Source organism: Alternaria atra, assembly GCF_907166805.1.
Source record: "Alternaria atra isolate CS162 genome assembly, contig: 28, whole genome shotgun sequence".
NCBI classification, from domain to species: domain Eukaryota; kingdom Fungi; phylum Ascomycota; class Dothideomycetes; order Pleosporales; family Pleosporaceae; genus Alternaria; species Alternaria atra.
In genome coordinates, this window is record NW_025091326.1 from 3,851,864 (window position 1) to 3,878,373 (window position 26,510).

Sequence of the window (26,510 nt, forward strand, 5' to 3'; positions counted from 1 at the left end):
CGTGTGGTATCCTCAGTGCGTTGGTACCGAGGTTTGCGTCCGGCTGTCCCGACTGGTCGTAGGGTCTGACACGAGTTCTGAAGTCGGATGCATCGTTCGCACGTGTCCTGGCCAGGGATGCGCCTACATTTCTCTTTTACGGCATGGCACCTGTCGCATGCTCGTCGCGCTGATGGCCTGCCCATCGCAGACACTCGTCGGTGGATCGCAGTGGATACATGGTCAGTAAACGGTGGAATGTAGACGGCACGGGAGAAGAGTGCGAAACGCCGGCGGGTGCTGAGTAACCGCGACACGTGCCGTTCGGCAGCCCCTATGTCCTGTCGGATCGAGGTAAGGCATAAAAACGATACGCACTGCACTGTGATCCAGTTGCTGGCCAGCGTTGCATTAATGAGCAGATTGTCTCATCATTGTCGTCTCGATATCTCGTCATATAGTCTACATCCTTCAACTGTACGAATCCACCGAAATTCTGAATGAAGTCCTTTAATGCGCATGCTCCTCACCACATCCACAGTCAGGCCCAAATTCACGTCGGGCCTGCCTTGCTTCTTCCTGCCATGGCTGTAGGTTGACTGCCCTCTTCTCCTCTCGCACCCACTTTCCATGACCCTTCTTCTCATTGAGCTCAACGATAGCATCGAGCCAAGCGGCAAGCCTGTATCCTGCCTTTGCGAGCTGCTTGGTGACGACTGGAATAGCAGTGTCCCAGTACGCTCCTGACAGCTCTTGCGCGAATACTGCATCAGGACCATTAGGTATGACAGTAGAGCACACGTATCTATTGGCGTCACGAGCCCAGGTCATGGAGCTGCTGACTGCATCCTTCGCCTTCAAGCCCTTGAGCCATATCTTGCTCTCTTTCTTGAATTTGCCATGCTTCACTTCTGCGGTGAGATTATTGGCCAAAGCTAATGCATTGGCTTGAGAGAAGTTGCCGTAAGCCTTTTGGGGGATTGCTGTATCCCAGATAGAGTGGAGATTTGTGTGCGCGCCGTTGAAGGTGACATTAATGAGGTTGCCACCCACGGCAATGTTCTCTACGTGTAGTGGCTGGTGGATATCACCAATGAAGTGAATGACCCATTTGAGAGCTTTCTGCTGCTCAACGATACCAACAGACTTCTGGAAAGCGCGGCTGGAATAGTTGGCGATAGCAGAAACGATGCAACCTTCTTCGGAACAGTCACGCTCGTAGTCGACGTTGCAGCTTTCAGGCGGGTTGTCCAGAGAATCGATGTAGTGGTAGACAGAACTGAACTGTCCTCCAGCCTCATAGCGGTAGCTGTCGGCCCAGGTTGCCACGTTGGCTAGGTATGCGGACGAGGTGTCGTTCAAGAGAGTTTGGGCAAATTTGGCCGTCTTGTGAGAGACGAGATTTTGCGCCATGTATGCGACCGCGGTGTGACCCAGAGAGCCCCAAGCCGAAGCGTAGGGGACAGCCGCGAGGAGAGGCAGGAGTGACTTGGATGGCGCCATGTTAAGACGGTGGAGGTTGACTGGCCTGTGATCGGACTGTTCGTAGTGAAGGACAGGAAGAAAACTTGGTAACGTTCACATTGGAGGGCACGCGTTATTATAAGCAACTTGTGATGGCAATTTCTGTCAACCAATAGTCCCGACGGTATCGGCCATGCCCGTTCCATGGCTGCGGTGTTCGATCGAGACCCGGTAGAGTATGAGCGATGATATGCAGGTCTGCGGAGATGCTAGCCCGGATAGGAAGGTTCTACGCCCAGACAGGCAGGAGCTGGGTAGTTGTCTACAGCTTGAGCCTCTCGCAAAGAGCATGTTGTAGACTTTGATTGGACAACCCCAATGGCACAACGGAGATAAGCATTAGGAGAGAATATGAGCAAGGTAAGCAATTCTGTCCATGTCTAGTAGATGCATATACAAGGCTAATGCACACTATCAATGCATCAACGACAGCTAGGGTATCTCAAAACCATGAGTGTTCGCCAAACGCCAGATATAAATGCACGTGTCTATGATGGTGCTTATTGTGCAGCGTCCACCCGGTTGTCATGGCCGTTCGCGTTTACGTCCGTGTCCATCGCTGCCTCATCTTCGACAGGCTCCTCCGCGGTAGCGGGAGGCCCTTCGAACAGACGGATCCACCAGGCAGGTGGGAATAGCGGGCTGTGGTTGTTATGGAGCGGCGGGTAAATATCGTTGAGGTAATACCAAACTGATAATGATTAGTCGACATGCTAAAGAGTTGAGGGAGAAGACATACTATGACCGACAACGATGCCGCACATCTCATCCTTGGGTACCGTCCCGTGCATGATCAGCGAAAAGGCCAACAGCACCCAAGGCAAGTACGGCGCCTTGAAGACCAATAGCCCGAGAAAGCTGAGCATTGTGTCTGGGTTCTTCCTGCTCCAGATGTAGATGAGCGTGCTGGACAGAGCCGAGCCGAGGAAGGCCATGGAGAATATGGGCGCAATGCAGAGGAGGAGCGTAGACGCGAAGGTGAGAAGCCATGCGAAGTGTGCTGTTGAGCGGCCCGACGATTCCTCGAGCAGTCGCGCGTATCGTTGGAGGAAGAAGATGTGGTATAGGAGGTCGAGGCTGAGTGGGCCGAAGTAGAAGAAGGTAGTGAGTAGTCTCCAGTACTATCGGGTGTCAGCGCAAGCAGCGATTCTCAAGCATGGGAATGGACTGACCTGGCTCTTGAAGAAGACAGTGCGCACACTGTAGAAGAGCTGGAAAGGCGAGATGATGTGGCATTGCACCAGCACACTTGCGCTCAGCGCCGCCGTCATCCACCAACGCGTACATACGGGCATCTCGTAGAACCATTGCTCGAGCGGAAAGCCTCCGACCCCTCCTCCCATCATGCCGTCCCCTCCTTGCAAGACGTTCGCCATGGTGGAATGGTTGCTTTGGGAACAAGACGGAACCAGGAAAGCGAGGAAGAAGCAGATTCCAGCACCAACAACCGGATATAAAACGAAGGGACAGGTGTCGCCCAGCAAACGCAGTCACTTTCCGAGTGACAGATGGACCCCATGTGGCTACGTAACTTGTCCGACGGTCTGCCAAGGCGCTAGTCCAATCACCACACGATCGTACCTTCCGCGACCCGCCGGACAGTCGACACGGTCCAAGCTCCTGCCCTGGGTGAAAGCGGACCAGCCACAATGCCCACCAAGTAGAACAATGCGCCCGTGCTTCATCCGCCATCGCGACCCTTCCATGCCATTTCATCGCTATTCTTGACGACGACGTTTGTCCGCGAGACTCGACTTTGTACCAAGTGATCCCCGACGCGCTTTGGCATCTCGCGACTTTTCGTGACGTGAACGCGCCCTGACCCCTCCCACCGCGCGCATTCTTTCGGCGCATCGCGTCCCTCCAGATTCCAACACGCTGTGCAGCATTCCCACATACCAACATCGTCATGCCACCGAAATCTCCAACAAGGCGCAACAAGGCGCGGCCCTCGCGGGGCGGAAGAGCAAGTGTTGGAAGCAGGAGGGACTCGGGCAAGCGACGTACGTTCTATGTATAACTGACGAGTCTGCGCATCTGAGCTGACATGCGCACAGTTGGCCAAGCAGGACCTGCGCCAGATCGCGCGAAGAAGCGCTACAAGCCTGGCACCGTCGCTCTCCGTGAGATCAAGCGCTACCAGAAGTCGACCGACTTGCTTCTCCTGAAACTCCCATTCCAACGCCTCGTAAGCACCGGCTATGTGTACAGCACCACACCATTAACTAATGCCCTTCCAGGTCCGCGAGATTGCGCAAACAGTCACAACCGAGGATGGTCCCAACAGATGGCAAAGTCAAGCCATTGTAGCCCTACAAGAAGCCACCGAAGCCTTCCTTGTCAACCTCTTCCACGACGCAAACCTTTGCGCTATCCACGCCAAGCGTGTCACCATACAACAGAAAGACATACAGCTCGCTCGTCGTCTACGCGCAGCTTGGGGCGCGCCTGTCTAAGCTGTGAGAATATGATTTTGACAGATACCCAATGTTTAGTTGTATTGGACCCAAGTTTAGAATAAGTTGGGCCATCTCCTTTGCGATGTAAACTCTGTCTGCATATTTGCTGGGTGTTATTGGGAAGGCAATTGCGATTGGCGTTCTGTGGCGCATTGGGTACTCGAATGAGGCCTTTCTTCAGGGAGGTTTTTGCCCCCTTTGTTCCCATCTTCGCGTTAGCAACAACTATCGGATTGCTACTATATCCACTGTATACAAATTCATCGATAAAAAATGCACAACGCTAAAACCGCGTTCTATGGAAAGATTCCAACCACAGTCGAAACCCTACGTCGAAGTGGGAACAACTTGCAGTTTGCCATATCCGGAACATGTAGCGACATTGGCAATGCGCCGCTCATTGCTTGGGCTACTTGTGTATAAGGTAGATCTTGGCTTTGACCTTTGGTACTGCGTGCTGATCATTTGACAGATTTAATGCGTGCAAGAGTAAAACCGAACCGAACTATACTCCCCGCCGTGCTCCACTTGCTCGGTACTTTGGCTCTCTTATCACCGCGGGCTTCACCACCTTCCCCATGCGCTACTCAGTAACAATCCTATTACCCCACTCAACAGGTAACTGATCAACCAAGACATTGCCGAACAAACAAGTGACGAAAAGCATCCTTGGCAGTCTTGGCCATGCATTGTTCCCCGCCCATATCACTTCGCTAAGAGGCGATTCGACGTCATGAATGGGCTGCCTCAGATCAGCGCCGCTGCAACGGTGCGCGCGCTATAGCTCAATCAGGAAGCTCGATACCTGACATGTAAGCTCATGCAAGCTCGTACCTGGTCGATATGCAGCTGCATCAATGTACCCCAATGTCGTGCGACGTACTATAAAGACTGAAGCTACATACCCTTCCAAAGGCTACGCGTGCCAGGAAGTGGAGAGGTAGAACTCTTCGCACGTTGATCATCATCATGGCTGCCTTTGGGTTCTCTCTACTCGGAGCAGCCGGTCTTTTGAGCGGGGTCGTCAACGCCCAATTCCCTCCAAAGCCAGAAGGCATAACCATCCTAGAGTCTCAGCTTGATGAGGGAGTCACAATCTCGTACAAAGAGGCAGGTTAATTCTTCGTACGTTACCTGAAATGTCCACTAACTATCACCAGACTGACCTTTGCGAAACCACCGAAGGCGTCCGAAGCTTCTCCGGTTATGTTCATCTCCCGGTTGGAGCACTGGCCGACCTTGGAGTCGAAAACCAAACATATGAGATCAATACTTATTTTTGGTTCTTTGAATCGAGGAAAGATCCTGCAAATGCCCCTCTATCAATTTGGATGAACGGTAGGCGACTTACCAATGCCTCTTGTGACCTTCACTGACATTGTTGAGGTGGACCTGGCTCTAGTTCTTTCGTTGGCCTGTTGCGTGAAAATGGACCTTGCTTCATTGGCGCCGACTCTAATAGTACTTATCTCAACGAGTGGTCATGGAACAACGAGGGTGAGTTCATCCGAATTATCACATCCGATCTATACAAGACAAAGGCTGAACAGCAAAGTCAACATGCTATACCTCGACCAGCCCGTCCAAGTTGGTATGAGCTACGATAGCTTGGTCAACATCACCACCAATCTAGACACAGGTGATCTTGAAGTGGTCGACTTTGAAAATGGTCCTGTCCCCTCACAAAACAACAGCTTCTACGTCGGTACCTATCCCAGTGAAAATTACAATCTCACCACCCGTGGTACTGAGAACTCAGCACGAGCTCTCTGGAACTTCGCTCAAGTCTGGTTCCAGGAATTCCCTGAACACAAGCCCAATGATGATAGAATCTCAATCGCAACTGAGTCGTACGGAGGTCGTTACGGACCTGCTTTCGCGGCCTATTTCCAGGAACAGAACGAGAAGATAGAGAATGGAACCTGGAGCGAAGCCGGACAGACTCACATACTTCACCTTGACACTCTACTCATCATCAACGGCTGCATTGACCGCTACGTGCAGTGGCCGGCTTACCCAACAATGCAGTACAACAATACTTACGGTATCCAGGCCGTGAATGAGTCGCGCTATGAAGAAGTGCTCGACAACTTATACCGCGAAGGAGGCTGTCTTGATCAAATTGAAGAATGCCGCAACCTGAGTCTTGCGTACGACCCTACCAATCAAGGGTTCAATGAGACCGTCAACGAAGTTTGTGAGTCTGCCGAGACATTTTGTTCTGAGACAATTCGGGACCCCTATTTTGACACCGACCTGAACTATTACGACATCTCCGCCCCCGGCGCTGCAGCCTTCCCACCTCCGTGGTATCAGGGCTGGCTCAATCAGCCTCATGTGCAGCAGGGGCTAGGAGTGCCCTTGAACTGGACTCAGTCAAATTCGGCGGTATCGCGAGCATTCCGCGGCATCGGCGACTACCCACGTCCGGGCTGGAAGGAAGATTTAGCATACCTTCTCGAGGAAGGTATCAAGGTTACACTAGTGTACGGTGACCGAGACTACGCCTGCAACTGTGAGTAGTATTCCGCAAGCCTGCGCGTGGCACATCAACTAACTTTGCATAAAACAACAGGGTATGGCGGTGAGCTGCTCTCCCTTGCAATTCCTTACGACAATGCAACCTCTTTCGCAGGTGCAGGGTACGCACCTGTCATTGTCAATGACACCTATACTGGAGGTCAAGTGCGTCAGTACGGAAACTTGTCGTTCACACGTGTTTATGAAGCTGGTCATGAGGTACCGGCTTACCAGCCCGAGACTGCGTACAGGATCTTTACACGTGCACTCTTTAATCGCGACATCAGCACCGGAAATATCTCTACCACCGAAAACCCGGATTATGCGTCTGAAGGACCAGGTGATGTGTACAACATTACTAATGAGCCAATCGTCGACGAAGGCACACAGTGCTACGTTCTTGATCCCGGTCAGTGTACGGCGGAGCAATGGGAGTCAGTCATGAATGGAACGGCATTGGTGCGGAACTGGATTGTTGTAGACACCAACACCAGCTACTTGTTCCCAGATCTCGTGGGTACTGGTACCTCTGGTAATGGGACCTCACCCTCGGGAACCGGCATCCCCATGCCTACTTATACTGCAGCTGCATCCGCTAGTCTTTCTGTGAGCGTTCTGGGCAGTGCGGTCATTGCTGCAGTTGTAGGGAGCTTGGTGACGCTATAGTCATCGTAGAAAGGGAACTTAATCTTGCGTGCGCTAGGACTATGGATATAGGCTGTTCTCGAGTTGTGCACCAAGCGAACTAAGGCCTGCCCTTGTTTGTTTCACACCGAGTTCTGCCTCTAAAATTGAGAACATAATTCTCCCAAATCTGAATACGACAATGATTTGGATCAATCCAGCTCCGTACTGACATATGCTACGTTGTCGTATTGTCTGCTGATGCATTGGGCTCGCGTGACGTCATGACTTCCTAATGCTAAACCATACTTTTTCTGAGAAGAGGTTTATCGACACAACATCTTCGACTCGTCTTAGGTTTCTCAAGCAGGTATAATCTTGAAAATTATGTCCCACTCCACGTATTCCGCCTTTCAGAGGCACCTGCTCTTTTCTCAACATCTACCTCTCCACCGAGACTTACTTTCGGATCAGCCCTTCGTGCAGGCGTATCACTCGGCCTTGACTTCCCTGTCGCAGTTTTACTGAGTCTATCTTTACGGCTGATGTACGCGCCAATTCCTTTCCTCTGGTCTCCCATCGTCGTGGACAAGATCCCACCTTCAGCTCACCGCACACAATTAAGTTCCGCAAATCTGCCAAAAGGCAAAGCCGACTATACGTACGCAGAGCTTATATCACTTCTCAATAACAGCCCGGAAGAGAACAGGGGTAAAGGCTGGTTAAAGCACAAGATCGACCAGGGACATGTGGTTGGGTTTTGGACAATGTCGGCGAATGCGAGAACGCATACTGTCAGCAGAGACGATGTCGTACGTTTCCAACAAGGAGAATGGGAGGAGCCTGTCGTTCAGAGGAGACGTGCAAGGGATGACGTATTGCCGCTTTGGCGAGGCGGGCCAATTTGGGTTGGTGGTCACAGCTGGGCTGTATGGAAATTGTTGGGAGTGCGGGTTTATGAGACCAAGAAACAGTAGTCACGAAACCTTTGTTTTGCGATGGCAGAGCAAGACACATGCATATTTGCGCTTTTGGGGGTGGGGGAGATCTTTGTGACAGTTTTTCAGGCGTCAGGCTTTCCGCAGATTTACCACGCACGCTTATGTTAAGGCTTACATAGCATCACAAACTGGCACAATTTCGATGGCGAATCTAGGTTCTTGCATGCGAAACCATAACCCGCTTTTTTGGTCCGAAGAAACCGTTTTTACGCATCTGGGCGTTTTTCGATCCTGCCTTTGACAGCAGCCGAAATTCGGCAGACCCGCTTTTCTTTGCTTGAGGACGCAATTCCGCGCTCACGTAAAGCTTTACAACATGACGATTCAGCATGCAAATGTCGTGAATATTATGCGGCAGACTAGCTCGCAAATCGCATCGCGATGTCTTTTGCAGACAAAACTGCCTTTTCTTTGGACAACGATATTGATTTTTACACGGACATTTTCTGCACCTGCGTCCAAACGCATCGGGAAGCCGATCAGCACTGTCGCCATCGCGGTTCCATCTCAGAACGTGCAGCCAAAACAATTTAGACGCGAAATTTGCAGGTCTTCCATCGTCACACGCCATACACGGTGACCTTTCGATATCTGAAATCCGTTTCCTACGACCCAATCACCGTTACAACGCTGGATCCGACGAAAACCCTTTTTTGTTGTCTCAACTCACCTTAAGGGAATGGAGGAGGCAAGAGGCTTCTCAGAGCCAACAATTGAGAAGCTATCGTCTTCCCAAGATAGCGACTTCGACTGCAGTGATTCCCACGAAAACATGGACCGCCGCAGCTCCCACCACTCTGCGCATGCTCCCAAGCAGCATCAGGACCTGGAATTAGCGAAGACGAAATCCATTGCAGAGACCATGTCTCCAGTTCGCGAGATCCTCTTTGTTGGTTTGCTTTGCTCCGCCCAGTTCGTAACTCAGGCAGGTCTCCTCGGCACCTTGAATATCCTGCACATTATCGGACCCGATCTTGGCATCACCGACCCTGGCGTTCTATCATGGCTGATAGCAGGCTATTCATTGACAGTTGGCACTTTCATCCTGTTATCCGGTCGATGTGGAGATCTATTCGGGTACAAGAACATGTTGATTGTGGGTTACGTTTGGTTCGCTATCTGGAACCTAGTGGCCGGTTGCAGTATATACGTTGAAGGGAACGGTGGCCAAGTGCTGTTCATCTTCTCGCGTGTTTTGGGTGGCATTGGACCAGCAATATTACTACCCAATGCACTTGGCCTTCTAGGCGCGACCTACAATGAGGGACAGAGGAAGGACATGGTATTTTCACTATTTGGAGCATGTGCGCCCGGTACGTATTGTTTATGTGATTCTCTGGTATGCCTCCTGACGTTTTGTAGGTGGTGCTGTAGTTGGCGGAACATTCGCTGGCCTCTGGTCGCTCTTGTGGTGGCCATGGACCTTCTGGACATTTGGCATTGCGCTCTTCTGCCTTGCCATCCTCTCGATCTTCATACTTCCCTCTGTACCTCTAGATGAAGACGTTCGCAGCCTCTCGCATAGAGAGCGAATCCGAGAGCTTGACCTGCTCGGCGCAACTGTGGGTATCACCGCCATGATATTGTTCAACTTCGCCTGGAACCAAGCACCAGGATTCGGATGGGAACACGCGTACATCTACGTTCTGTTGATAATAGGAATTCTCCTATTCCCCGTGTTCTTTTGGATAGAGATCAAGGTTGCCAAAAAGCCACTCATTCCGTTTAATGTTCTTAGCACGGATGTCTCGTTCGTATTGACCTGCATAGCATGCGGCTGGGCTGCGTTCGGTAAGTAATCACCTCTTCAAAGTACTATTAGGTGGACAACGTCACTGACAACGAACTTAGGTATCTGGATCTATTACTTTGTTCAATTCCTCCAGCAGCTGCGCGGCGACTCTCCGCTCCTTACAATGGCTCACCTTTGTCCTGTCGCAATCTCGGGCTTCATCGCCGCGGTCACCACGGGCCATGTCATCTCACGTATCGGTCCAGGATGGGTAATGCTCATTAGCATGCTTGCTTTCTTGACTGGTAGTATTCTCGTCGCTACACTGCCGATCGGTCAAATCTACTGGGCGCAAACGTTCGTCACCACGCTCATAATCCCATGGGGTATGGACATGAGCTTTCCTGCCGGCACACTGATTATGAGTAACGCCGTCGCTAAGAAGCATCAAGGCATGGCAGCAAGCTTGGTCAACACGATCGTGAACTACAGCATCAGTATTGGGGTTGGCATTGCGGGCACAGTGGAGGTGCATGTCAACAGTGGCGGAGCAACGGTCGCGGACGAATTGAGCGGCTATCGTGGTGCAATGTACGTTAGTGTCGGGCTGAGCGCCATGGGTGTGGTGACGAGTTTGTTGTTCTTGCTCAAGATGCGACTGAGGGAGAGGAAAGCGCAAAGGAGAGAGGTGTAAATATACAATTGTAATCCTTAGTCTTCCCGGGTACCGTAGAAATATAGCAGCCGTATTCATAAAAGAGATACCAAGAAGCTATTATACTCACAGCCTGTGTCTGCACGCCTCCGTTAGTTGAGCATGTGATTACGTCATCGTGTAAAGTGATCCCCGCCACCACCTTCGTCCTCATTCCCAAGCATCACGATCATCGCCACGTTCCAGCACCCACATCTACAGAAGACTACCTGTTTTTCACCTGTGTTAACAGGACATGCCCTCACGATACTTACAGGACTAAGCTAGCGAGCTGACAGGGTACGCAACAGTGTTTGCCTCTGCCTTAAAAGTCGCAAAAAGCGCGGTTCGTCATACACGATCTTCTGGCAGATCTGCGCAACACCTTGGGATAAAGTGTGGACTCCGGCCAGTCTCCCATGCACCCCTCTCAGTGCTCCAAGCATAATTCTGGTCCTATAATGGCGCTTCCCACTAACCCACCAATCTATACGCTGCCGGAGGAGTTGCTGTTGCAAATCGTCTCCCACCTTCCCGACTCGGATGCACCCAAATCCCTCAAGCACCTATGTCTTACATCTCGCAAATTTCGAGCGGCCGGGCAAGAAGTTCTGCACACTGTAGCGAAGCTGTCGATTTCGTGTGGCTGCCACCCAAAGGTAAATCCTCTTCTGAGACTGCTTCGTACGCTCTTCGACCGCCCAGATCTAGCAATCCAAGTGAAGACTCTACGCATCAGAACTGTTCGCAAGGATGTCGCGAAGCTGTGTGAAGATCAAGGGTTCAGCCTCACGTCTTTGCGAACGCGAAGTTTAGCAAAGCTAGAGGAACTGGGGTACATAAAGCATCCTTGGTACAGAACCATCCAAAACTCGATCGAATCTGGGTTTGCTGGAGTACTACTTGTACTCCTTCCAAATCTCACCCACCTCGAGTTCTGGGTGAAAGACCATCATCGCGGCCCACCTTCAAGCGAGTGCATCTCTGGGCTTTTGGGGGCATGTCCGCTCCTGACAGCATCATCAACTACTGGAGTACTCTTCGTCATCTTACTACCAGCGATACGCATTTTTTCAAGTCCGGAATCAACTTCGCTAGTCTCACAAGCCTCGATCTAAAGACAATCTTCATCGGCACCATTCTGCGTCTCAACGGACCTGGGTGTCTGCAGGGTGCTGAGAACCTTCAGGACCTAGCTTTGACTGTATCGATACAGTTCGCCGATCGTCTCTTGATTGAAAAGGCAGAGATACAACTAGGTGACCTATTCGAAGCACTCGGTTGCGTTCAGCTTCAAAGTCTCAAAATACTGCTGTAAGTCCGCATATTTGGTATTTCCGCTGCAAATGCTAAGCTCTCACCCTCACAGTATTAACGACGGCTATCATATCGGCGATGACCTTAATACGCAGCTCGAAGCAGGCTATTTCATGGACCAATTGAACTACATGCAAGATGCTCTAGAGACACTTTCTATCACGCTCGAAACGACCGACGATGACTCAGAACTTGAGTGGCTGCTCGATATGGTAACAAGCCCGAAGAATTCTCTTAATCACTTCACCACCATGAAACATCTTGTCCTCCCGCAGGCGTTCATCCTTGCCACCGGGTCTGCGCCTTGGACAAGCAAGTCTTGTCAACCGAAGGATTTGCCACCTAGGCTAGAGACACTAGAGATATTCTATCCCGGGGAAGAGGTTGAGGATTGGGTAGCTGGCTTCGTAACAGAAAACACCGATGAGGCCTCGTCTTTCGTGGCTCTCAATGAGATCACGTTGACTTGTCGTGACGAGGTTGGTACACCGGCCTCACACTTCTTTACGGAAGTCGACAAGATCTGGTGGGAGCTAGCGACGAATCAAGGGATTAACACGTACACCTTCTGCCAGATCCAAGAACATAGATCTAACTTGGCGGAGTTGTGGTACGAAGAAAGCCTGGCCACAGCTGATAGTGAAGAAGAGCAGGATGAGGAAGAGGGCGAACGGAACGATGAAACCGATGGCGATGGGGCTGGCGATGACGACGAGATGTTCGGCATTCCCTTTTGATCGGAGCACATTCAAGCCTTCCTTCTCGGTACAGATATTAGCAGTATACTTCGGATGCGTGGCGTTCATAGTGACGCATTGGCCGCATGGGTGAACGTGAGTACAGTCAGATCTTATCGATGTGGCGAACGACATTTCATACTCTATCGAAACATTGGTCGACGGGGTAGAACCTCAGCATTGGAAGTTGTGGGGGTGACATGCTGTTATGCATGACTAGCGTACTGATTCGTGGGCCTAGAAGCTCATTGGAGAGTTGGCGGCGTTCACGCAGGTTCCCGGTCAGCGATACGAACCGAAGTCCGCCCCACCCTCAATGCATAACCGAGATAATTCTGCATGCATCAAATATTGGACACCACGCCTGCATATCCCCGTGGCTATACTACTGATCGACTCATGGTTTCCTATGAACAATGCGGAATCCGAACACCCAGTCCGATCATGTGGCGTGTACTTCCAAAGTCATGACATGCAGCTAGCATGCACCCTAATATAATATACTGCCAGACCTTACAAATGGGCTGAAGCGCACGATGCTGAACTTATTGCTGAGGTAGTCCGCGAAGTTCTAATCGCTCCATGGCGTTCGTTACGAGCACGGAAATCCTGCCATACACCATGAACTTAGTTCATCGCCCTCGTGACTTGGCGATGGCTTTCAGACGTCTAATTTAGGGTGCACATGTATCTAATCGATGCATTTTCTCACCAGAATTGCTGCTCTTAGCAAGGGTGGGCGTTCACCACACCATGCTTGCAGGTTTCATGCCAGGGCTTGCCGCGAAGGATGCGACGCTGGTAGACTTTGGTGTCATGTAAGCTGACGAGCGCTGAGAATTTCGTCGACAACTATAAGTTCAGGGACTTCCCTACAGTAAAATCCACATCAGCAGCAGACCACCAGTCTTCCTCTACGCTACCTCACTATCAACATGAGCTTCAAGTTACCTTTATCAGCGATTTTCGCTGCGTTTGCCGTATTTGCTAGACTTGTCGACTCTACCTCTATCATTATCAGCCGCTCCGGATGGACTGCAGTGTCGGACAGCTTCCAAGCAGGCAACGAGCCTTCCCGAGCGCTTGATGGGAACGGAACAAGCTTCTGGCACTCGAAGTATTCGCCTGCCCCTGTTGAGCCTCTACCCAATTGGATTATTGTAGACATGAAAGCGTCCTACAACGTGAATGCAGTCAGTCTTCGGCCGCGTCCAAGCGACAACGCGAATGGTAGGATAGGAAGTCACAAGATCGAAGTCAGCGCCGATGGTACAAGCTGGCAGATCGCTGCTATCGGCACATACAACAATGATGCGACCACGAAGAAAACCTTCTTTGTTGCAAGGCCGGCACAATACGTAAGAATCACAGCGACATCCGAGGCGCAGAGTGTTGCGAACCAGTGGTCGGCCATTGCTGAGATCAACGTCTTCCAAGACACAACGTATATACCGCCGGCGGCAGGCAAAGGTTTGTGGGAGAAGACCGTAGACTTCCCGCTAATACCCGCAGCTACTTCGTTGCTCCCAAATGGAAAAGTGCTAATCTGGTCGGCTTTCGCAAAAGACAACTTCGGGGGCCAAAGAGGCTTCACTCAAACTGGAATCTACGACCCAGCCACGGGCGAGTCGAGTCAGCTCGAAGTATCGAACACGCAACACGACATGTTCTGCCCTGGCATATCTTTGGACTTTAACGGTCGAGTCATCATTACAGGTGGCAGTGATGCTGCAAAAACCAGCTTATACGACCCGTCAAGCGGTGCATGGAACCCAGGGAGTAACATGCGGATAGCTCGGGGATACCAGTCCACTGCTACATGTTCTGACGGACGAATCTTCAATATTGGCGGATCCTGGAGCGGAGGGACGGGTGGCAAAAATGGGGAGATATACAATCCTACCTCGGATGCATGGACCCTTCTACAGAACGCTCTTGTCAGTCCTATGCTTACGGCCGATCGCGGAGGTGTATGGCGCTCGGATAATCATGCATGGCTCTTCGGGTAAGACGCACGCACGCTTGATATAACTTTGATACTAACAACATATAGCTGGAAGAACCAGACAGTGTTCCAAGCTGGTCCATCTATCGCCATGAACTGGTACGAGACTATAGGAGCTGGAAGCACTACGGGTGCCGGCAACCGACTGGATGACGGGCATGCCATGAACGGGAATGCCATCATGTTTGACGCAGTAGCCGGAAAGATACTCACTGCAGGAGGAGCTGCCGACTACGAGAACAGGTATGTACACGAGCCAGAACGGTGTAGACCCCATAGATGCTAACGGCGCCTTTCCCTAGCGATGGACGTACAAATGCGTATATTATTACCATTGGTGCGCCAAAGACGAGCCCGACCGTCACCAAAACACAGTCTATGTCATATGCGCGTGGTTTCGCCAATGGTGTTGTACTGCCTGACGGCACAGTTTTGGTTACTGGTGGGCAGTCGCGACTGCAACCTTTCAAGGATGACACTGCGCAACTTACTCCTGAACTCTGGGATCCAACGACTGGTAGATGGACCCAGCTCAACCCTATGCAAGTGCCAAGAACGTATCACTCAGTAGCAATCCTTCTCCCAGATGCGACGGTTCTCAATGGTGGCGGTGGCTTGTGCGGTCCCTGCACGCAGTACGGCGGAGTGCCAGAGAGCAATCACTTCGATGCTGAGATCTTCGTGCCGCCTTACCTGCTCAACGCTGACGGGACAAGACGTGCACGTCCTGTTATAAGTACTGTGGCCTCTAGTGTCAGATTGGGTGCGACCTTGAGCATCACAACGACAGGATCTGTCACGAAGTTCTCCCTGATCAGATTCGGTACCGCTACTCATACCGTTAACACAGATCAGCGAAGAATCCCGTTAGCATTGACGGAAAGTGGCACTAGCTATACAGTAAATGTCCCTATTGATCCAGGAGTCGCGCTGCCTGGCTATTGGCTGTTGTTCGCTATCGACGCTAGTGGTACACCTAGTATAGGCAAGACGATCAAGTTGTTCGTGTAATAACAGGAAGTTGTAATTTCCACATAAAAACAGCGGAGTAGTTTCTAATAACGTAGGTCACAAGCGAGTGGAACCTTTAAGCGAGTGGAACCTTTAAGCGAGTGGAACCTTTAAGCGAGTGGAACCTTTTTGCTAAGACCTAACTAAACCTGCAACTACGCACTACTATACAGCACCGTTAAGAATAGTAATTAATATTTGTAGTAGCCTAATTTATTTAGAAATATCTACTACATCTTACGTACATGTGCGCAAGTTGTGTCCTACCTTGCCGCAGGGTCTACAGCGTCTTTAAGACAATTTACCTACTTTAACGCGCGCCTTCTTCTTTACCTTCTTCCTATTACTGCGCGCCTTAAACTCCTTTAGAGTTATTAGTTAAAGGCCTTCCTCTATTATAAGGGTCTCCTTCTATACTTACTTTCTTTTATATAATTTACGTTACGTAGTAGCCTTATTAGCTGCTTCAAGCTTAGTAATACGCTATTATAATAATACTAAAGCATGTGCTTTTATCTCTGCGCCTTTAGAGAAGTTTTTTACTACCTTAACTATTAAAGTAGGTAAGCTATCTATATACCTCTAAAACCTCTTAAGAACTAGCTTCGTTTAAGACCCTAGTTCTACAGTATTACTTAGGGTTTATAACTACTAAGGACTGTCCTTAATAGTAGGTAATAGTAGAGTACGCAGGCAGACGTTAAGCGTTAATATAATAGCTTCTAGATTAAATAGAACTAAGCTAGCGCCTTAAAAGCCTCTTAGTATATTACTCTTTATAATAGAGGCCTTATAGGCAGTAATAAAGCACAGTAAGAACTCTGTTTTTGTAATATAGGTAATCTTATTGCGCATTAGCTTCTTAGCTTAGCACCTATACGCCTTCTTTAGTAGCGTAAAATAGCTAACGTTAAGTAGCTATAGTAGATATAAGGAGTTTAGAGGCATATAGAGGGTAATAATCTTCTTCTCTTTATAGAGCTAGTAGAAATTAATTAAGCTGTAGCTCTTATAACTATTAAGAACTAGCAGGCAGTAGCTACTAATAACTCTCCCCTTAGTATGCCTATTAAAGTGCTCTAGCTACTTAATACTAAGCTTGTTTATTATCTAGCTATTCTTAGAGACTATAATTACTAAGTCTTAAGGTAGGCTCTCCTCCTTGTACTAGGCAGAAAGGTAGTACTTGCCTTAGAAGATAATAAAGGGTAGAATCGCCTACCCTGTTGCGTTTATGCCCTAGATAGCTATAACCTACTCCTAGTTACCCTACTATACTATCTTTAGCTGTCCTTAATAGTCTACTACTATAACTACTACACTAGTTAATATTACGCTTATTATAAAGCTAGTCTTATTAAAGTTGTACTTATCTTCGTCCTAGATGCTGTACTTAGGCTTCGTATTCTGTACTAGGCAGAACTAGCCTTATATAACCTTAGGATCCTTATAGAGGGCTCTACTATAGTCGTACTTTCAATTAAACTTAACTTTAAGCTTAGGGCGACGCTTTACAAAGTTTGTAGCCTACCTCTTGCTAACTAGCTTCTAATTATAGATCTTAAGTAAAGAATTAGCTATCTCTATAACGTTAGCAAGCCTAGGTATATATCCCTACTCTATTAGCTTAAGAATATGCTTAATAATTACTACCTCTTTAGATCCTTAAAGAGCTATTAATTTAGGCTTACAATCGCGTTAATAGGGCGTTCTAGCGAGTCGTCTTCGTAGTGTGCTTTTAGAGACGTTGTAGGTAGCTACAGCGCGTTGCGGCTTAAATGTCGCGTCTTGTTAGATAGCCTGTAAGGCAAGTTGTATATTTCTTTTGTTTAAGGTCTTTTTAACATTATTACTGTCAAGCAATAGAGTCCTTATAGATACGAGATGCACCGCGATAGTAGAAGTAGAGGTATATTGCCTTGTAAGACTAGAGACGAACCGCTGTCGAGCCACAACAGCAGTAAGGTAGGCTAATATACTGCGATTGCTTGGCATACCGGCCCGAACGGGCCAGAGTAACCTGGTGCCTGACATTATTCCCCTTCTTAAACTTAATCGACCTAATTAAGGCACAGTTAGCCTAAGCTAGATTGTAGTAGCCCGTAACAGTCCCTACAGGGTCTGCTACGCCTAGTATCAAGAGAGGTGATTAGATAGGGCAGGCCCGAGTTCCGGGTGCGGTTTTTACCTTTACCTCGACCGATTTAGGGATTCTCGAAACTCTAGAATATCTACCTTTACCTAGGATTTAGGGTCTAGCTAAGCGAAGGCCTAAGCTTTTAGGTATTCCTAGCCGATCTAGACTATCTTTCCTATTCTACACTCCCCTTAACCGTTAATTATAAGTATTTTGCCCTATTCTAGGCAAGAGGAGGGTAGTGCTGTAGTGGAGCGTTTTAGTAGTTCTCCATCAGAACGTGTGCTTAATACAAGTAAGTAGAGTATATAGTGTGTGTTGTATGTGTAGTGTTCGTTTTCTAAACGGGGTTTAGATATTCCTGTCCCTTTTCTACTCTCTGTATTATCTCTAAGCCTAATAGCCCTTTAGATCTGCAGTTCCCCTAGATTCTCTACTACATCCCTCCCTTACTTAAGAAGAAGGCCTCCTCTTCTTTATCTAGAACAGCGATCTAACTTAACTGTCTAAGCGCTATATTGCAGTCTTTCCTAGAAGCTCCTCCCCTTCTATACTACCTAGCTCGTAAGAGACCCCTATATGTAATAGCCTAATGCTTTCTTCCTACTGTCCTTTAAGCTAGCGTCTCCGTGTTCTATAGCTAGTTCTGTACCTTCTACCTATTATTCTAAGGCTTCTTTCCTTTATTCCTCTAAGAACCCTCCTAATTCCTTTGCATTCCTCTAACTATCTTTTAGCAGTTTAGAGGAGATTTAGTTCTTAACTCTCTTCTTCTTAGGTATATTAGCTACTTTCTAAAGCCTGTTCTATAACTGCAGACTTATATCTATTGTAATATAGCTACTCCTGCTACTATTTCCTTTACCTATTCTTTTGCAATTCTGCATAACATCCTTACTGCATCCTAAGTCTTTCTCTGTCTTCCTGTTGTTGCCCTGTCTACATAGACCTTAACCTTATAGCGCCTTGCTTATTCTAAGTGTCCCTTAGGCAGTAACTAGCGAGTAAATATAATAATAATATAGCTTTAAGTTCCTGCCTTAACCTTTTTAACTTCTTTTTCTTTCTTCCCTGCTACTGTAATTAACACTCTTCTTACTTTAAGCTTTATTATCGCCTACTCTCTTACTGTCTCGCACTTCTCGCGCTGCACTCGCCCTCCGTCCTCTAGAATGTCTCTCTTACTATCGCCTAAAAGTTCTTTAGCGCCCTTAGATATGCTGCAGGATATATCTCGCACACCTAATAATACTACCCGCACTCGCGCTTAAGCTCCTTATACCCTTACTCTGCGCTGCACTCGTTCTCTCTTACCTTCTTCCGCTACCTTAGAGCTGCCTGCTTAGTCTACCGCTGCTAAGACTAAGGATAATACTGCCGCTTAGGATCGCCTTTAGGCCTACGTGTCTAGTAGTGCTATAAGCGCTAAAAACGCCGCTATATGCGCTAATGCGCTTAACAAAGAGTTTAAGGAATCTAATAATAGAGAGCTAAGTAACGTTTAGACTACTGCGCCTATTCCTTAGACCCCTTCTATTCACTAGCCTAACTCCTACGCTGCTCTAGCTATTTCCCTGTCTAAGGCTGTAGTTTGTAGCAGATAAGGCTGTATTAGCGTGCCTCTTCTTACCTATCCCTCCTTATCTTCTAGGCGTCCGCGCATTATATAGTACTATAAGTTAGAGATTCTTTTCGTCAGCATTTCTAAACATCCTTCTAACATCTCCTAATTATAGTGCGCAGCTCTTTTAACACTGTTATTAACATCCCCTAGATTATAGCCCTTTAGCAACATCTTTACACCCTTAATAGGTAGGGCTATGCTCTTAGTCCTGCTATTGCTCTTCTTGCTATTAACGCTGCTAATAGTCCTTCTAACGTTCTCGTTTCGCTAGATATTACGCTTAACCTCTATAACAGGTTTACTACAGTTAGCGCCTACTTCCGCCTAGGTAGGAAGTCTAAGCAAGAGCTCTTCGATTCTAACCTTAAGGCGCTTATCCTATTACATTCTGTTAGCGCTTAATCTTAGAGTAGGGTTAATAAGCTTACTAATGTCTTTTTAGAGTAGGATACCTATAGTTAATGCTATTCTCTGTCTTATAGGAAGTGCTATAGCACCTATAGCTAGGCCTATATTAACAGACTGCTGTTAAAAGGTAGTGTATATACTAACTGCCTTCGCTCGGGTAGCCTTTAGGCCTGCTCCTTCCGCCGTAAGTTCCTAACTTGCCTTTAGACTTCCTGTTCCTAATCCTTTATATTTATTACTAATATTAGGTTTAGTAGAAACTGTCTCTGCTTATTGCTCTATTACTCCTAGCAGCGTGTTTAAATCCCTCTTAGCCTCCTTTATTATTCCTAATCCTAGTCCTACTCTACATTTAATACGTACTTTTATTAGTAAGACTCTTACTAAAGCCCCTAAGAGCAAGAATAAGGTATTGTTTGCCTAGACTACTTAGTCTAATGCTACTTAGTACAGGCAGCACTTAGCTAATATTTAATCTAGGCAGCTTTCTAACTTCGCGCCTTCCCTAGGTATTATACCTAATAATGTTTTAGAGGTCTTTAAGGATAATAAAGATAATAAAGATAAGAAGCCTTCTACTCCTGTTTTGTTAAGGTTAGCAGCTAAGCGCAAGAAACCTGCCCGTTTATCTCCTGCTACTTCTCCTACAAAGCGCAAGAAGACTGCGCTCTAGGGTCTAAACGCGTCTCTAATTAAGAAGAGGAAGGGTAAGCCTTAGTCTTTAGGAACTACCGCTCCTGCCTCTGCTCGCTCTCTTCGTTTAGGTAGAGATGTTATTGTTTTTACTCCTAATGTTCCTTCTGTTACTGCTACTCCTAGTTTTTCCGCTCCTAATAATGCTAAGGAAGTTAGTTCTAGAAACGTTGTTAGTAGCAATGCTAAGGTAGTTTCTAGCAGTGTTTCTAGTTCTAAGGAGGATAACGACGGTTCTACTGCTAATGTTACTAGTAATGTAGCTCTAGTAACACCTGCTCCTTAGAAGCTTAGTTAGTTTAGCTAGCTTACTTCTCTACTCCCCTAAGAGGTTTTTGTAGTGTAGAAATAACATCCCTTAAATCTTTAAACTTTTTGTCCTTTATGCTTTCCTTAGTGTCTTATTCCTCTAGTTCTTGCATTCCTCTTTTATTTCTTATGCCTCTTACCTCCTTCCCTCCCTTACTCCTAAAGAAGGTCCCTTCTTCTTTTTGCTGTAAGTTCCTAAGAGACGTTAAGACTTACTTATCTTACTAGAACATTAGTCTTTTCCTAGTTTCTCCCCTTAATTCCTTAGTCCGCAATAGTTAGGAGATACGTTAATGCTTTCTTGTAGTGCTATATTCCTAATCCTCCTTAGGTCGTACTCTATAACTTCCTTAGTTCGTTCTTTAGGTTCTACTATAGATTTACAATCTATAGATTAAGTTCCTTGTACGTTCCCCTAGCTTTCTATAGGCTTCCTTTTATTATCCTGCTAGTATTTAAAATAGAGTAGGGTCCTAACTTCCTAATTCGTAATCTTATTTTATAGGTGTTTAATATAGCTGCGGCTAAGCAGCTTATAGTTAGGAATTACATAGCTAGTCCTTTTACTTTTTCCTATCCTTATTCTGTCCTCGCCCCTTTTAACATTCTGCCTGTATCTGCATATTTTCCTACTATTTTTACTAGTTCTATAGTTACCTAGTAGGTGTTATAGGATAAGTAGGTCTGTTACTGTAGGTTTAATAGGTTTTCAGAAAGCAAACGCTCTAAGTAAGATTCTTACAACAACAACATTACCTCTTTACTTCCTTATTTTTTGTCTTTTCCTCTACTTATTTCTTCTTACTACTAATTCTTCGCTTAATTCTTATCCCTTCTCTTATTCTGTCTGTACATTCTCTCTGTAATTCCTTAAGATATCTAGCTTTACGCCTATTAACGCGCCCGCTAAACGCTCTTTAGCGCGCTTAAATATACCGTTATATCTAGAGAAGAGATCTATAAGTGTATAGATCTTTCGTCCTGCAAAACGTTTAGAGAACTTATCTACTGTTAGTAGAAGGTTCGCATCGCAGATAGTAACTGCGTTAATCCTCTAGGCATTAGAGATCTATCTTACGCCTTCCTTTTTCTTAGGGACTAGATGCTACAGATTACAATACTAACTATCGTATTACTCCTATGTTCCTCTGTTAAGACAGGCGTTAGCTGTGTCTACTACTAGTTGTTCTATAGATTTAGGGACAGCAAAGCCTCTTGTTTACTAGGCTTTATAAGGAATAGTGCGTATCTTGTACGGTAGACAGACGTCTAGGTAGATTCTTCTAGCCTCTTTAAACTCCTAAGAGAGTGCAGCCTCTCTATTGTAGAGCATCTAAAGGAGTAGCTCTTTTTCTCTAGCAGTTATGTAGTCTCTTAAGTAGAGTTTCTTAATGCGCTTAGGTATAAGGCAAGTTCCTTGTAGAAAGGCTGTATATCTTAGTTTAAAAAGGTAATCGTATAGGCTAGGGTCTAGCTCTTAGATAGACATGCGAAGGAGTTAACGTTCCTTAGCTAGTTCCTTCTAGTCTTCTCTACTAAACTCTATTAGCTTATCTTCTCTTAGTATATCTATAGGACAGACCTTCTTATCTACTATCTTGTATAATGTATTAATTTTACCTGTTCGTGCAAAGGGCATCTTGTCCTTAGCCTTAAGTTGTATAAGGTTAAGTTTATACATAACTAAGAAATCTGTTTGTTCTTAATTATAAGTTAGTTTCCTACTTAACTCCTTATTTTCTTCTATCTCTTACTGTTGGACAGCATTAGAAAAGACCCTGTTTATCTAGGTTATCTATTCTTTTTAGAGTTCTAGTGTATAGATCATAATGTAGTCCCTAAAACCTGCCTCTAGATTATAGTACGCGGACTCCTGTATGTATCGTAATAATAGAGTAATTGATAACGTGCTTATTTTAATATTACTAGCGATTTCTTTGTCTAATTTAGTGTTTGTAGGCTTAACTAAGATTATCTAGGAGGGATAATACAGATCTAAATCTAATGCGACGAATACAGCATTTCTCTGTCTATCTTCTAAGACTATACGACACGTAACTCTTTTAAACGAGTTGTATTATATTGCAATATTAGCTGCTGCGCACTAAAGTCCTCCTAGTATCGCGGAGCGTGTAACGTTTATAATAATGCAAAAGTTAGTTCTAGTAACTACTGTGCTAATGCGCATAGTAATATTAAGTGCTATTCCTATAAAAGGCTTATAGGAACCATTAGCAGAGGTAACGCCTTAAGTATATTCTCCTAGTTTGTGCTCTATTTATTTGTATAGGATCTTTAATACTCTAGCTGCACTTAGCCTAAGTATATTTATCTAGGCTCTTGTATTAATAAGGCATTTAAGAGAACTGCCTTGTACGGTAACTTATGCTTCTAGTAGCTCTGTCTAGATAAAGGCAATCCTAGCTCTTTAATATGTGCCGCGTACTGCCTTATAAGGGACTTAGTTAGTTCCTTAATGTACGAGTCTCCCTACCTATAGACTTTATAACAAGTTTACGCATTCGAATAGTATTCATTAATAGTATTACAGTAAATATTTACGCCTGTGTTGCCTTAGAATGTAAATGCGGATAGTTGTAGTAGTTGTGTAACGCGCGCGGCTGCGCAGGGTTCCAACTAATAGGCGTCTGCTACAGATTCTAGGTGCTCTAGATGACACCTAGATTCTGTGCCGCCTAAACTTAGAACGCAGTTTAACGTACCTATACTCTTAACACTACAATCTTAATAGTCCTCTGTAAGGTTGCGCAATTGTTTACAAATATTGTCTTAACTTATTAAGTCTAATATAGTTACTCCTCGTACTTCTTAACTTAGGAGTGCTGTCGCGATGCGATTTAGCTAACCTTAGATAAGGTCTCTTAGTTCTAGATCTAGGAGGGAATTAGAGAACTTTACTGTCTTCTTCTTACGCCCTTGTTGTAGGTGTTTAGGATCTGTAGATATACTATTGTCTATACAAACTAACAAAGGTAGTTGTACTATTATAAAAGGCAACTCTGTTAGCTAGCTAGTTAACAAAGGCGTATTCTAGCTGTTGTCTTACTAGTAATAGGTATCCCTTAGCTATAATTTAGAAACATCGTTAATATGCTGTAGACGCTAGTTCTATGTATTCTTGATTGTTTTAGTAGGGCGTCCTCTCTTCTTAACACTACTGTCTTAAACACAGTTAGGATTATAAAGAGAGTTGTTCTTACTAGTCTGTAATAAGGCTGCGTTAGCCTAGACGTTAGTTATGTGTAAGAGAGCATTCTCTCCCCCTCCTAGGATTATGTTCTGTAAGTCTAATTTATCTAGGCCCTCTTAAAACTATCGGAACTAGAGCATAACATCCCTTGCTCCTGTATCCTAATAAGAGTCTGTAATAATATTAGCGGACGTTCTTAGTACTACTTAACGTCCTCTTATGGACCGAGAATCTCCTTTAGTAAACTTCTCTAGGACGACACTAGATGCTAGCTAGTCTAGTACATCGTTAGTAACTTTATAGAACTCTCTAATCTTAACCTTTAGCTACTAAAGCTTATATATTAGAGGTAAATTGCCAAGGATCTCCCCAAGACGTTTATGCGGTAGACTAAAGTAGTAGGTTCCTTTCTTTGCATTTAGGTCCTATTTAAAGCTAATCTAACCTATTAGGCGTAGACGATTATATAGCTTACAGTTACAAATAGTGTAACCTTTAACATTACACATATTACATATGTTGATATACTCGCTTCTTCCTATATTTACACTTCCTCCCTTAGGAGCTGTATTCCTAGGAGATTTTGGAACGTAGGAACTATCGTTACTTTTAGTTAGAAACTTAGCATTTAACGCATAAGTAATAAAGTATACGTAGTTGCTAGGTTTCTTAAGGATTTTCTTAGTAGCTAGATACGCTATAAGCATCTCTACTATAGCTATGCCTAGCTTAAGGTTTCCTATAGACTTAATAAGGTTATTAACCTCTAAGTCTACATCGTCTAGGATAGAAGGAGGTTTTTCCTGTTCCTTCTAGATGTTAGAGACAGCCTTACGTACTTCCTCTAGACTAAAAGTAGCACGTCTATTAGTAAGCATAATCTACCGCATTTCTGTATCTATTCCTCCTTAGTCTTGCCTATGCATCTTACTAAGGCTAGCTGTCTTCTTATAGTAAGACCTTAGGAAGATATAGATCTTGTCTATATTACAACTGTCCTAGTTATCTCTATTAGGAGCATTAGGTATATAGAATATAACAGCTTCCTTATTAGCTTTTAGAAGCCCTTAGAAGAAGAGGATTCCTTCTTCATTATCAAGTATCTACTTATTAGCCTTATAGGTATCTAATATAGAAGAGAAGTAGGTGTATTACTCTACAAGTCCTAGCTATTGCTGTAAACACTTATAGATGTATGCTTAGAGATATAAGCGTTTGCCTATCTTAACAGCGGTATCCTCCTTAGACTACTATTCTTTTATAGCTTTCTAAATAGCTTCCTAGTCCTTAGTCTTATATCCTAGTAGCCTCTTTAGGATTTAAGATAAGGAATAATCCTTATCTAAGAAGTAGTCTAGTATAACGGAAACCCCTATCTTATCTAGAAGGTTTACGTTATTAGCTTATTAGTTAAAGTCTTTAAAGAACTCTATTACGTCCTTACTATTAAAGACTAAGACAGTCTGTAAGGATTAAGGTATGTAGAGACCTAGAATCCTACTAGGGCTAACAGCCTCTAAGGGAATTACAGTCTCTATTTCTTCTCCTAAAGTTGTTCTAGACGTTAATAGGGTATAGGACTTAGTTATTAGTTAAGGAGATTTAGGTAAATACGCAAGAGAAGAGACTAGCGTTTCTCCTGCTCTCTTAGGCTTCTTCTGTTCCTTCCTTATTAATTAAGGTTTAGAAGTACTTATAAAGGAGTGCTTACTCTCCTATAGCACAGCTAGTGCTAGGTAAAATAGACAGACGATTGTTAGTTCCTTCTTAAGGAGATTCTTGATTTTTTCAATACCCAGCAGTATCGTAATCCTGTTTTTATACTTTTCTAGCTAGTTTAGCTTAGCATTTCTTATGTAGATTCTATTAAACCTAACAGACAAGCACTATTGTGCGGATCCGCACTATTGGATAGACGTGTTGTTACTACAAGGTGTTCTTCTAAACGAGTACGACTTAGCATTTATTATTGCTAACTGTGTTCCTTTCTAGATAGGTCGAATTGGCGATTCTTTTGTAGTTCTAACTAGTAGAGTAATGCTAAGAGAGGGCTTATGTATTGTTAATCTAGACGATTATACCTATCAGACTAGTATAATCTCCTATAGTCGTTCTAGCTAACCTAGAGGTTACAGGATTATAAGGGTATTCTTTATCGTTGTCGATATTGTCGTTCTTAATAGCAGCCTATACAGGATTCTTCTTATGCTTCGTAGTAGAGTACGTCCCTATAGGCTTTGCTATTTGTACAGGTGTAGGAGGATATAAAGTCGTAATCCCTCCGAGCTGAGTAGTCACTAGTATAGCTCGTGGCAGAGAAGCTAGTAAGATGTGTAATCTTATTCTAGCTTTAGGTACAGATAAGGAGTGTTAAACTCAATAAACAAAAAAAGCTCTCTATATAAAAGAGTAAGCTAGTAATTGCTTTAAAATAGGAAACGTGTGTGCTAAGGAGGAAATTAGATAGATAGTAGTCGATGATGATAATAAGGGTCTTCCCTAATCCTTAGGCCTCTTATGTTAAG

General features: G+C 45.6%; 7 protein-coding genes across 7 annotated transcripts; 5 read left to right on the forward strand and 2 right to left on the reverse strand.

The window, feature by feature from the left end:
• Positions 1–489: 489 nt before the first annotated feature.
• Positions 490–1,482, reverse strand: ALTATR162_LOCUS8288 (uncharacterized protein; the record flags this gene model as incomplete). Its single annotated transcript, XM_043315918.1, has 1 exon — positions 490–1,482. One exon carries the CDS (start codon positions 1,480–1,482, stop codon positions 490–492), a length of 993 nt encoding a protein of 330 aa, XP_043171853.1.
• A 521-nt stretch (positions 1,483–2,003) lies between these two features.
• On the reverse strand, positions 2,004–2,879 carry ALTATR162_LOCUS8289 (uncharacterized protein; the record flags this gene model as incomplete). The annotated part of the gene is made up of 3 exons (XM_043315919.1): positions 2,004–2,194; positions 2,243–2,624; positions 2,676–2,879. The coding sequence occupies 3 exons, from the start codon at positions 2,877–2,879 to the stop codon at positions 2,004–2,006; spliced, it is 777 nt and encodes a 258-aa protein (XP_043171854.1).
• Positions 2,880–3,412: 533 nt separating this feature from the next.
• Positions 3,413–3,959, forward strand: ALTATR162_LOCUS8290 (uncharacterized protein; the record flags this gene model as incomplete). Its single annotated transcript, XM_043315920.1, has 3 exons — positions 3,413–3,506; positions 3,561–3,691; positions 3,744–3,959. The coding sequence occupies 3 exons, from the start codon at positions 3,413–3,415 to the stop codon at positions 3,957–3,959; spliced, it is 441 nt and encodes a 146-aa protein (XP_043171855.1).
• A 972-nt stretch (positions 3,960–4,931) lies between these two features.
• ALTATR162_LOCUS8291 (uncharacterized protein) lies at positions 4,932–7,148 on the forward strand (the record flags this gene model as incomplete). The annotated part of the gene is made up of 5 exons (XM_043315921.1): positions 4,932–5,051; positions 5,123–5,300; positions 5,349–5,459; positions 5,518–6,477; positions 6,538–7,148. The coding sequence occupies 5 exons, from the start codon at positions 4,932–4,934 to the stop codon at positions 7,146–7,148; spliced, it is 1,980 nt and encodes a 659-aa protein (XP_043171856.1).
• Positions 7,149–8,879: 1,731 nt separating this feature from the next.
• Positions 8,880–10,533, forward strand: ALTATR162_LOCUS8292 (uncharacterized protein; the record flags this gene model as incomplete). Its single annotated transcript, XM_043315922.1, has 3 exons — positions 8,880–9,420; positions 9,470–9,898; positions 9,959–10,533. 3 exons carry the CDS (start codon positions 8,880–8,882, stop codon positions 10,531–10,533), a joined length of 1,545 nt encoding a protein of 514 aa, XP_043171857.1.
• Positions 10,534–11,533: 1,000 nt separating this feature from the next.
• Positions 11,534–12,587, forward strand: ALTATR162_LOCUS8293 (uncharacterized protein; the record flags this gene model as incomplete). The annotated part of the gene is made up of 2 exons (XM_043315923.1): positions 11,534–11,847; positions 11,903–12,587. 2 exons carry the CDS (start codon positions 11,534–11,536, stop codon positions 12,585–12,587), a joined length of 999 nt encoding a protein of 332 aa, XP_043171858.1.
• Positions 12,588–13,522: 935 nt separating this feature from the next.
• Positions 13,523–15,603, forward strand: ALTATR162_LOCUS8294 (uncharacterized protein; the record flags this gene model as incomplete). Its single annotated transcript, XM_043315924.1, has 3 exons — positions 13,523–14,592; positions 14,641–14,835; positions 14,895–15,603. The coding sequence occupies 3 exons, from the start codon at positions 13,523–13,525 to the stop codon at positions 15,601–15,603; spliced, it is 1,974 nt and encodes a 657-aa protein (XP_043171859.1).
• Positions 15,604–26,510: the final 10,907 nt, after the last annotated feature.